At 54.7% G+C, this 12,220-nt stretch overlaps 1 protein-coding gene across 1 annotated transcript; it reads left to right on the top strand.

Moving 5' to 3' along the window:
* Positions 1–4,453: 4,453 nt before the first annotated feature.
* Positions 4,454–7,832, top strand: LOC113935498 (zinc finger protein 883-like). Its single transcript, XM_027617502.2, has 3 exons — positions 4,454–4,753; positions 5,120–5,246; positions 5,624–7,832. Exons 1-3 carry the CDS (start codon positions 4,706–4,708, stop codon positions 7,288–7,290), a joined length of 1,842 nt encoding a protein of 613 aa, XP_027473303.1. The 5' UTR covers positions 4,454–4,705; the 3' UTR covers positions 7,291–7,832.
* The last annotated feature ends 4,388 nt before the right edge of the window (positions 7,833–12,220 follow it).

The following is a 12,220-nucleotide window of genomic DNA, read 5'->3' as shown; positions in this document are numbered from 1 at the left end:
CCCCGCTGCCCTCCGAGCCCCTCCCTCCCCTCCTCCCCGCTGCCCTCCGAGCCCCTCCCTCCCCTCCTCCCCGCTGCCCTCCGAGCCCCTCCCTCCCCTCCTCCCCGCTGCCCTCCGAGCCCCTCCCTCCCCTCCTCCCCGCTGCCCTCCGAGCCCCTCCCTTCCCTCCTCCCTGTTCCCTCCGAGCCCCTCCCTCCCCTCCTCCCCGCTGCCCTCCGAGCCCCTCCCTCCCCTCCTCCCCGCTGCCCTCCGAGCCCCTCCCTCCCCTCCTCCCCGCTCCCTCCGAGCCCCTCCCTCCCCTCCTCCCCGCTGCCCTCCGTCCCCTCCCTCCCCTCCTCCCCGCTGCCCTCCGTCCCCTCCCTCCCCTCCTCCCCGCTGCCCTCCGAGCCCCTCCCTCCCCTCCTCCCCGCTGCCCTCCGAGCCCCTCCCTCCCCTCCTCCCCGCTGCCCTCCGAGCCCCTCCCTCCCCTCCTCCCCGCTGCCCTCCGAGCCCCTCCCTCCCCTCCTCCCCGCTGCCCTCCGAGCCCCTCCCTCCCCTCCTCCCCGCTGCCCTCCGAGCCCCTCCCTCCCCTCCTCCCTGTTCCCTCCGAGCCCCTCCCTCCCCTCCTCCCCGCTGCCCTCCGAGCCCCTCCCTTCCCTCCTCCCCGTTCCCTCCGAGCCCCTCCCTCCCCTCCTCCCCGCTGCCCTCCGAGCCCCTCCCTCCCCTCCTCCCTCCTCCTTCCAAGCGCCTCCCCTCCTCTCCTCCCCACTCCTCCATCCAAGCCCCTCCTCCCCTTTCTCAAAGCTCCGCCCCGCTCTGCCTCCCTCCAAGCTCCCATTTCGCCCCTCCTCCATCCACCTCCTCCCTCCTCCCACCCCTCCCCTCAGTCCCTCCCTACCCTCCTCCCTCCACCCTCCTTCCTCCAAGCCCTTCCCCTCCATTTCACCCCTCTCCTCCCTCCGAGCTCCTCCTCTATTCCCATCCCCTTCTCCTCCCTCCTCCGCCCCTCGGTCTCCTCCCACGCTGAGGCTTCTGGGAGTGCGGAGGGGGGCGCGGCCCCGCGCGGTGCAGGGGCGGGGCGGGAGCGGCGAGGCGCGCAGGCGCAGACCGTGTGCTCGCCGGGACCGACCACGGCCCGAGCCCAGCCGCCGCCCGGGGGCCGCCGGTGAGTCCGCGCCGCCCGCCGGGTTCACTAGTCCGCCAGGTGTTCGTCGTGGGGAGGATCACGCACCCCGGATCGCGGGAGGGGCCCGGAAGGGGCTGTGAATCCCGCCCCTCCGTGCCTCAGTTTCCCCGCCCGGACAGTGGGTGTGGACAGCACCTCGGCCGGGGTGGCGCGCGGAGCTCCATCTGTCGGAGCTGCTCTCGTTGTTGCTGTTGTTTAGGTAATAGTAACGGCAGCGCTGCCGCCAGCAGTTTCGGAGCGTCCACTTGCTCCGGAGCGTGGGTCCCCCTCCCACGGTGCCGGCGCCGCCCGGAGCTCATCGGAGGTGCAGACCCCCGGGCCCCGCCCGGGAAGACCGGCTCCGATTCGCCGGGGCGGGGCCTGGGGGCCCGGGGCTCCTGGAGCTCCCGGGGCGATGCTGATGTGGACGCCTGCGGAAACCGGAGAGACATCCTGTTATCTCCTTGAACCCCACAGGAGCCCAGTGCCATTCGTACTAGGATTCCCCCCCATTTGCAAATGTGGAAACTGAGGCGCAAAAATGAAAAGCCCCCTCGCCCCCACAACGGTGGGAGAGTTAGTGCAATATAATAACCACACTTAGGAAGCCCTGTGCAGGTACCACTTCACAACAACCCTACAAAGTAGGGGTCTTAGGTCCTTCACCTTCCAGATGACGAAACAGGTTAAGTGACCTGCCCAGGCACACAGCTAGGGAGCGGCAGGCAGGGAGTCCAGCCCAGGCAGCCTGGACCCGGGGTCTGCGCTGTGTCAGGACAGTGGTCTCCGACATGGGGTGTGCCAGGCCGTGCAGTGGGGTGAAGCCAGAGAGTACTAGAGCTTGCGTTCGTAGGTCATTTCACGAAGGAGAGCAATTCAGCTTTAATTCTAAGATGCATTTTTCACATTTCCCTCCCATTTTAACATCTCCAAAAATAGGATGTGTCTTACCACTGATGGTATGTTGTGGTTTAACTGGCAGATTTTTTTTTCCCCTTAGGCAAAATCATGCCTTTTTTCAGTGGTCTGTTGGAGTCATTGAAATATGGTATTTCGTGGCATACACATATATATGGTATTGGGGTAGTTATATGTATTAGTGTAATTATGGTATTTAATGTGCGTGTACATATACACCTTCTATAATGTATATACAGTAGTATATGTACATATATATACCTTATTTATAAGTATATATGGTAGTGTGGTAAACCGTTTATATGCCCATGCATATGGTATTCAGAACAATGAATGATATATGTATAATCAGTTTACATATCTTACACACAGTGTTTAGTGTGCATGATTCCATGCCATATACAGGTATATATGGTATTTGGTACCACAGCACACAGATAAAAAGGTCACATATATATAGGTATATGTGGTATTTAGTGTGTGATTGGACCACATATAATGTATATGTGATATTTAGTACCTATACCTCTTATATACAGGTCACTTATATCAGTTCATATATACGTTATATATGCATATATACGGCATTTACTGTGTGATTATGTCTCATAGACACATATGGTAATATGGTCTTTAGAGTATGTGTGTACCTTATATACTTGTAAGTATGGTGTATATATATATATAGTGTGTGTGTACCTTATATTTTGTATCATAATATACCATGTTTTGTACTGCAGTACTTGTATATCATTTAGAAATAAACACCCAGGGGCGCCTGGGTGGCTCAGTCAGTTAAGCACCTGCCTTTGGCTCAGGTCATAATCTCAGGGTCCTGGGATGGAGCCCTGTGTCATGCTCCCTGCCCAGCAGGGAGTCTGCCTCTCCCTCTGCCCCTCCCCCCACCACTCTCTCTTTCTCTGCCTCTCAAATAAATAAATAAAATCTTTAAAAAAAAAAGAAAGAAAGAGTAAACACCCAGAGGTTGCTGCTGGGCTCCGTTTTCTATTTTTACAGATTGGGGTTTGGGATCACAAGAGTTTGAAGGGGAAGCTGGAGCCACATCAGAGTCCCTGGTGAGGAAGAGGACCCGTTAAAAATGCAGGTTCTGAGACCCTGTGGCCCCAGATGACCTAAAAGACCCTTGTCTCCTTCCCTTTTATATTTTTGTATATTCAGAGTTTCTTCTAATTTAAGGCCCATTGTTGCTGGGGAAAATCAGTTTGGTGGTTCCTTGAAAAGTTGAACACAGAATTCCCCCATGACCCAGCAATTCCACTCGGGTATACACCCCAGAGGATTGAAAACAGGGATTCAGACAATAAACACTTGACCGTGCATATTCACAGCGGCAATACTCACAATGGCCAAAAGGGGGAAACAACCCAAATGTCCATGAGCACACGAACAGTCTGTTCACACACTGGAATATTATACGGCCGTGAGAAGGAGTGAAGCCCTGACACACTCAGTCACATAGGTGAACCCTGGCAACCTCACACTCAGTGAAAGAAGCCAGACACAGAGCCATGCAGTGTAGGATTCCGTTTATAGGCAATGTCTGGAGCAGGCAAATCCATGCAGACAGAAAGCGGACTGGTGGGAGGGAGGGCGTGGGGAGGGTCTGCTTCGGGCGTATAAGGTTTCCTTTTGGGGTGATGAAAATGTTTTGGTTTGGAACTAGACAGACGTGATGGTTGTACAACACTGTGAATGTGCTATCAATGCTGATGAATTGTACACTTTAAATGGTAAATTGGTAAAACGGCAAATGTTATGTTATGTGTATTTGACCATAATAAAATAGGGAAGCTTGCTGTAGACCAAATCCTACGCAGAGTCCTGGGATAAAGGCTAATAAAAGGAATCCCAGTTAAGTGGGGTGGTGGGGGGAATGTTCTATATACAGATGGTGATAATAAAATAAAATTAAAACAGGGGTGCCTGGCTCCCAGTAGAGCATGTGACTCTTGATCTGAGGGTTGTAAGTTCAGGGCTCACGGTGGGTGTAGCGATGACTTTAAAAAAATAAAATCTTTAAAAAAATTAAATGAAAACGTTTCTACATTCTTACCACATGGCACACACTACCTTAAGGGATTTGCTTATACTCACCCGTTGAAACCTCGTAAGGACCCTGTGTGGTGGGCACCTTATCCTCATTTTCCAGATGACAAAACTGAGGCAGGCAGAAGTTAAGTCACTTGCCCAAAGGTACACGGCAGGTAAGTGGCAGAGCTGGGATCTGAACCCAGGTATCTGGCTCCTGCAGCCTCACAATCAATTCAGCCCAGGGTTACCAGTGTCAAAGGAGAGTTGTGAGAGTTGTCTGGGTCAGCACAGAGGAAAGAGCCCCATGAGCTGGGTCAGGGAGGGTGGGGATGTGTAGGCAGAGCGGGCCTGGGTCTGATCCTGCCTGGGAGACACGTCTCCACTGCCCATTTCCACCACACTGCGGGCGTCTGCCTAGTGTGAGCCCCTGTGCGGTATCTGTGTGTTTCTGTGGATGGGAAAAGGGGGACGGCGGTGTGTGCGTGTGCGTGTAGAGCAGAGCTAGGCCTAGTTCCTCACTGTCCTCTCTTTCTCTCGCTCCCTGCACCTCACCCCATCAGCCCCCAGACTCAGCCACCAGTCCCTCATCACATGGGCAGTGAAGGGATGGCTGCCCAGCTGCTGGCTGACGAGGCCCTGGTGAGTACTGTTGTCCCTCACCCTCCTTCCGGTGGGTGGACAGAGAGTCGAATGAGCCCCTGCCCGCCTGAGTCCCCTCCAGGGCCCGTCTCCCCAACACCTGGGGCAGGGCAGTCACAGGTACGATTTTATGTAGAGTCCTGTGTGTCCTTGTAAAGCATCATCAAACCCAGGGTCTCAGCCTCAAACTCCAGCCCTGTAATAATAATGGTCATCGTAATCTCAGCTGATGTCTCTTGAGTACCTACTATGTGCCCTGCGCTGGGCTGGTGTGTAGGGGGTCCTCCGGGGATGACCCACTGAAACCAGCTCCCTGCCCCCCCTTTCCCCTGGGCCTGGGTGGACCAGATGACTTTGTGGTTGCAGGAGTTGGTGACCTTCAAAGACGTGGCCGTGGACTTCACCCAGGAGGAGTGGCAACAGCTGGAGCCGGCTCAGAGGGACCTCTACAGAGATGTGATGCTGGAGAACTTGCAGAACCTCAGCTCACTAGGTAAGACCAACCATTCTGGGAGGGCCCTCTTTGGCTGGTTCACGGCCAGTGACTTCTTGTGTCCTCGCAGGGAGGCAGGCTGGAGGAACTCTCTGGGGTCCCTTTTAGGAGGGCACTAAGCCCATTTATGGGGGCTCCACCCTCCCGACCTACTCACCTCCTCAAGGCCCCACCTTCTAACATTACCACCTGGGGTTGAGGATCTCGGCATATGAATGGGGGGAGGGGACACTGCACCCGCGCATCAGGCCTTATTCTAGAACCCTTGAGAAGTGCTTGAGGGGACTTCTCTTGGCTTTCCTAGCTCCCAGCCCTCACCTCTCCTCGCTCTGGGAGCAGGCTACGTGGGTGACATTCGTGTTTTGGGTCCCTTTCAGATTTGGAATCCAGGCCTGACAGGGACGGCCCAGAGGAAGCCGTGCCTGCAGGAGCTTCCCCCGGGCTGGCCCTGGAAGAGCTGGGAGGGAGCCGCCTCTGGCGCTCCGGGGCGGGAGAGTCCGAGGGGCCTCCAGGAAGGGCCCCTGCAGAGCATCAGCCCAGAGACGCCCAGCCAGAAATTCCAGAAGGGAGGAGCCTCCACAGTTGTGCCCCGCGGAACCCCGACTGGGAGGGCCCCCGGGGAGCCCCTGGCGGCGAGGAGCCCTGCGTGTGCAGGGAGTGCGGGGAGGCCTTCGCGCAGCGGGCCCAGGTGGCGCAGCACCAGCGCGCACACGCCCTGGACAAGCCCTTCGCGTGCGGCGAGTGCGGGAGACGCTTCCGCAGGAATGCCACGCTAGCCGTGCACCGGCGCGTGCACACCGGGGAGAAGCCGTTCGCGTGCGCCGAGTGCGGCAAGGCCTTCAGTCAGCGCACCAACCTCACGGTGCACCGGCGCATCCACACCGGCGAGCGGCCCTACCGCTGCGCCCAGTGCGGCCGGGCCTTCGTGCAGAACATGCAGCTGGTCGGGCACCAGCGCACGCACACGGGCGAGCGGCCCTACCCGTGCGGCGACTGTGGCAAGGCCTTCACCCTCATCACCAATCTGGTGGACCACCAGCGCATCCACACCGGGGAGAAGCCCTTCGTGTGCGACGTGTGCGGCAAGCGCTTCACCAAGCGCTCGTCCCTGCTCGGGCACCAGCGGGCCCCCACGGGCACCAGACCCCACCAGTGCCGGGTGTGCGGGAAGGCCTTCCGCAAGAAATCCGACCTGGTCAACCATCACCGCACACACACAGGCGAGCGGCCTTTCAAGTGCTACGAGTGCGGCAAGGCGTTCACGCAGAGCATGACGCTGGTGGAGCACCAGAAGACGCACACGGGCGAGAAGGCGCGCCCGTGCCAGCAGTGCGGGAAGCGCTTCACCAAGTCGTCCGCGCTCATCCTGCACGAGAGGATCCACACCGGCGAGAGGCCCTTCCGCTGCCCCGACTGCGGCAAGGCCTTCAACCAGAACGTGCAGCTCGTGGTGCACCGGCGCAGCCACACCGGCGAGAGGCCGTTCCAGTGCGGGGCCTGCGGGAAGTCCTACAGCCAGAAGGGCTACCTCACCGTCCACCGGCGCACGCACACTGGGGAGCGGCCCTTCCCGTGCACGGAGTGCGGCAAGACCTTCAGCCAGAAGGCGCACCTCTCCATCCACCTGAGGATCCACACGGGCGAGAAGCCCTACCGATGCGGCGAGTGCGGGCGCAGCTTCCGGAAGGTGTCCTTCCTGTTCCAGCACCAGGCCATCCACAGCGACGAGAGGCCCTTCCAGTGCGGCGTGTGCGGCAAGGCCTTCGTGCGCAAGTCCACTCTGGTCCAGCACGGTAGGACCCACACGGGAGAGAAGCCCTATCAGTGCACGCAGTGTGGGAAGGCCTTCCGGCACCAGCCCACGCTAAGGGCGCACCTTAGAATTCACACCCGGGAGAAGCCCTACGAGTGCCAGGCGTGCGGCAAGGCCTTCAGGCGCATCGGGAATCTCACCTGCCACCAGAAGACCCACATGGCCGGGGAGGTGGCCCCGCGCCGGCCCAGCTCAGGGAGCAGGCCTTCCTCCCAGCTAACCAACAACTGAGCCTCACGTGATGGGCCTGATGGCCAAGTTTCGGCCTTCTTTCTCTTTAGGCTTAACTTAGGGACCTCAAGAGATGCCCATAAGGCTGGTGCCACATTCCTGACAATCTGGAAAAGACAGATGACAGCAGGGCCTGCTTCATGGGTGCACAACCTGAGCCACCACACAGGGCGCACATCGATTTCATGCTCTGCTGTCACTGTGGTGAATTTGCCAGTCCCAGGGAGGAGATCAGACCAGGGGTTGAGAAACCACAGCCCACAGAGCCAGACATGCTTTTGCATGGACCGCAAGGCAAGAATGGTTTTTACCTTTTGGAAGGGTTGTAAAATAAAATGAAAAGAGTATGAGAAGAGAGCTCCTATGACCCGCAAAGGGTAAAATATTTACCATCTAGGCCTTCACACAAAGTTTGCCAGCCCCTGGCCATCAACCAAGAGTAATCGAAGAGAATTCTGGACCCTCTTTCACCACCTAGGGCAAGTCCCTGCTTGGTCGCAAGGTCTCCCTCCCTGGTCCTTTCTGGGTGGGCTGCTCCACATCAGGTGGTGGGATTCTGAGACGGGATGGCTCCATTCTTTCGTCTCAAGGCCTTCCTGTGGGCCGGACCAGCCACTGTCCTTGGTCCTGAATCCTACCAGCTGTCTGTGTACCTGGCACTTAATCCAGAACAGAATAAATATGATTCTCTGTTCAGTGGCTGCATGTTTGAAGCAGGATCTGAGTGTCTCGGGCAAGGGAAGTTTGTCCAACGGGAGCTTTTTGTAGCTCTCTCTATTCATTGCACTGGTTTGCTCCCGCTACCATAGCAAAGCACCATAGACCGTGCGGCTTAAACAACAGAAATCTATTTTCCCACGGTTCCAGAGGCTGGAATTCTGACATTGAGGTGTCCACAGGGTTGGTTTCTCCTGTGGCTACTGTCCTAGGCTTGCATATGGCAGCCCTGTGTGAGGCCCTGGCGTGTCTCTTTCGTTCTAAAGACACCAGCCATAGGCTTAGGGCCCACCCATATGACCTCATTTAACCACAATGATCCCTTTAAAGGCCTGTCTCCAAATACAGTCACATTTTGAAGTGACTGGGTATTGGGATTTCAACATCTAAATCTGGGGGGACATGTTCAATCTATGACATCCCCAAATGGCTAGAAGTTTGACCTTTCATAACTGTAGCTGATGTCTACATGGTATGGGCAAGCATTACCTGAGCACCCACCTGTGCTTTGTGTGCGTGGGAGGGAGGGCCAGCAACCCTTACTTCACCATGTGGAGTTGGTCTGGGAACACAGCTGTCCTGTCAGAGACTGCATTTTCCACTGGCATCCAGGGCGGGGGGACACGGACTACCCCTCACCTGTAGAAAGCGAGAGAGGGGTGTGTTCAGAAATGGTTGAGCCTTTGCCACTTGCCCTTCCCCTACTTGTCTTCTGGATCCTCACCCCTGGGCATCTCCAGAAGCAGCAGTGCAAGATCGTGGAGGGAGCCCCCAGGAAGCCCATCCTCCTCCTAATTGGCTGTGAGGAATACGGTCCCAGGCTTTTGGGGTTGCTTGCTGCATTTAGTGCATGCTGACCCAGGTCCGTGACCTCAGCCATCACCTCCACCCTCATGGGAGGTCAGGCACCATCTCTGTTTAACAGACAAGGAGGGACCAAAGGAGCTCAGCAATCACTACCTACTAAGTGTGGGGGCCAGCAGCAGTACCCGGGATCCGCTGACCCCGCAGCGAACCTCATCACGCTGCCAACCACATGACCCAGGCTACAAGCCACGGGGTTCCATGCGGTCCTTCCCCCGCACATAGGTGGTCCGTGTTCTGGCCCAAAGAGCATTGCTTAAATAAATACGGAAATTGGGTACCATTGAGAAAACAGAAACATTGCACATAAAAAGTCTGTCTTTTCAGCTCCCTGATCTCAAGCAAAGTATTAGTCCCCCGAGCCTCCGTTTCCTCCTTTGGAAAAGTGGGATAATAATAGCACTCTGGATACTAGTTATTTCTTAATAAATATTTTATTATTGATAATAATAGAGCATAATTATATTATATATATTTGTTTATAATTTATTATTGACAAAATAGAGGATAATTATTTTCAATAATAAAATACTAAAATATTAAGGTTGTGGGTGAGGTTTGTACTGGATAAGGCACCTGCTTGACTCAGAGCACTTTATGTTCACAGGCATCCCATCCAGGGTGTTGGGGTTCACGGCGGGGCTGGGTGGGTGCAGTGATTAGTCTGTGATGTGAGAGAGGATCGTTCCTCTCCTGTAATTCCAAAGATTCCAAAACATTTCTGGCTTTGCCTGGAAGCCTCGCCACCGCTTCACTGGGTTTCTGCAGGACCAGCCTCCTTCTCCCCAATCTCTGAGGTTCCCGGTGCGACCACTCCCAGGCCAGGAACCGGGGCTGTGAGGGGGAACTGGCTGACCCAGGAGACCCCTTCCTCATATTCTAGGGCAGGCGTGTGGGGTCCCTGAGGTCCCGGTGGGGTCCCCAACAGTGGGGCAGTGTCTAGGCAGGTAGAGCAGAAGGGCCACCTCCCTCTGGCTACATCGTCCGTATGCTGCTGCTTGGCCAGAGGCCCCAGAGGCCCACAGGGAGCCTTGTCCAGCCACCCCTGCTGAGGCTGAGCGAGGGAGACTGGCTCTGGCTAGGGCGATGATGTATTCACCATGCCTTTTATTTTCTGCTGCTTTGACCTCTTAGGGCCTCCTGGCACTGGAGAGACCGCCCCTCCCAGAGCTAGCTAATTCCTAGAGGCAGGGAACAACTCATCTGTAAATATGCTTTTCAAATGCCAAACAACCCATCCAGAGCGCCCACACCCCAAGAACCTACTCCATCAGGCTCTGTTGGCCTGTCCTCAGCGCCTAACCCCCCAGGGCAGGTGCCAAACAACTCTGGCAGCCCCCATGTGCCCTGAGGCCCACTGAGAGGATTCAAACCCGCAGGTCCTCAACCCGCTCACCTGGCCTCCCCTGGGGACGACGGGACACAAGCCGCATCCAGGTCTCCAGGAACTGCGCTAGGTCTGGAGTGGAACGGCCTGGGACCCGGGAAGACTCACTTGCTTATTCATAATCCAGCTGGCTGGCATTTATTGAGCGCTATCCTTGACTCATTCATTCAGCATTTACCGAGTGCCTACTGTGTACCAGGCACTGTTACAAGTCCTGGGGAAACAACAGGGAGCAAAATTGAGCAGATCCACAGCTCTGCCCTCACTCTAGTGAAGAAGACAGATGCCAAGAAATAAAATCAGTACTAAGGCTGTAGTCTGAATCAGGATCATGAAGCAGGGGATGGAGCTAAAATTTCAAACAGGGAAATCAGGAAGATAATGTAGAAGCAGGGACCACGTGTCATTCAGGGCTTTCTAGAAAAACAAGCCATATCTTCTTATACGTGTATATTTTATTACATATATCTCATTATATGTATCATGTATTTTATTATATATCATATACTATCATATAGCTCATTGTACAGATCTTTTTTCATTCTTTTTTTTAATTTAAATTCAATGAGCCAGTACCTCATTAGTTTCAGATGTAGAGTTCAGTAATTCATCAGCTGCGTAACACCCAGTGCTCACCACGTCACGTGCCCTCCTTAATGCCCATCACCCAGTTACCCTGTCCCCCCACCTCCCCTCCAGCAACCCTCAGTTTGTTTCCTATAGCCAAGAGTCTCTCATGGTTCGTCTCCCTCTCTGAAGAGTTCCTATTCAGATTTCCCTCCCTTCCCCTATGGTCCTCTGCAGTATTCCTGTGTTCCAAATATGAGTGAAACCATATGCTAATTGACTTTCTCCGCTTGACTTATTTCACTCAGCATCATCTCCTCCAGTCCCATCCATGTGGAGGTAGAAGTGGGGTATTCATCCTTTCTGATGGCTGAGTAATAGTCCATTGTACATATGGACCACATCTTCTTTATCCATTCGTCTGTTGATGAACATCTTGGCTCTTTCCACAGTTTGGCTATTGTGGACATTGCTGCTATGAACATTGGGGTGCATGTGCCCCTTCTTCTCACTACATTTGTGTCTTTGGTGTAAATACCCAGTAGTGCAATTGCTGGGTCATAGGGTAGCTCTATTTTTAACATGGTATATATCTTATATATATGCCCAAAATTATCTTATTTTACATATATAGTACATATATTACATAAAATATATAATGTATATGATATATAACTATTATAGTAATTACTGTATAATTATATAATACAATGTATATGTTATATAGATCATGTGTATTATATATATTACGTGTTATGTTCATATTTAAGCATTAATATATATAGTAAGTATGAGTAGAAAAACACCCCACTTCTCCTGGGCACCGGATGTGTGGGCATTCCCCCGCCCCCAGCAATTCTGACACCAGCTGGGTGTCCTACAATTCAACTCAACTGTCTACCTGGAGGTAGCATCAGATCCCACAGGTGGAGGGCTCCCCTGTGCACGCTTTCAGAGGCCATTCACAAGTGCAGACTGTCACCTGTCCTGAGTGGCCGTGTATAGGAGGTTCTCAGTCCCCGTCCCTGGGTTTAACTTGTTAAGAGGGGCTCACAGAACGCAGACACATTTTACTCACTACGTCACTGGTTTATTATAAAAGGATCTGAAAGGGGACACAGATGCACAGCCGGATGAGGAGGTACACAGGGTGAGGTCTGGGAGGGTCCCGAGGGCAGGAGCTTCTGTCCCTGTGGAGCTGGGGGGCAGGGGCCCTCCCGGTATGTGGATGTGTTCACCAAGCTGGAAGCTCTCTGAATGCTGTGCTTTCCGGATTTTGTGGAGGCCTTCTCACGTGGGCAGGGCCAATCATTAACTCCACTTCCAGCCCCTCTCCCCTCACTAGAGAAGGGGTGGGTGGGGGACTGAAAAATCCCAAGCTTCTAATCATGGCTC

Source organism: Zalophus californianus, chromosome 17 (genome assembly GCF_009762305.2).
Source record: "Zalophus californianus isolate mZalCal1 chromosome 17, mZalCal1.pri.v2, whole genome shotgun sequence".
In the NCBI taxonomy this organism is placed as follows: Eukaryota; Metazoa; Chordata; class Mammalia; order Carnivora; family Otariidae; genus Zalophus; species Zalophus californianus.
Note: the sequence above shows the minus strand (reverse complement) of the source record. Positions and strands in the feature narration are given on the sequence as shown.

Coding starts and splice junctions, on each gene's coding strand:
- LOC113935498 (XM_027617502.2), top strand. CDS start 4,706: ATGGGCAGTGAAGGGATGGCTGCCCAGCTGCTGGCTGACGAGGCCCTG. Junction 4,754..5,119: donor TGCTGGCTGACGAGGCCCTG/GTGAGTACTGTT, acceptor TTGTGGTTGCAG/GAGTTGGTGACCTTCAAAGA. Junction 5,247..5,623: donor GCAGAACCTCAGCTCACTAG/GTAAGACCAACC, acceptor GGTCCCTTTCAG/ATTTGGAATCCAGGCCTGAC.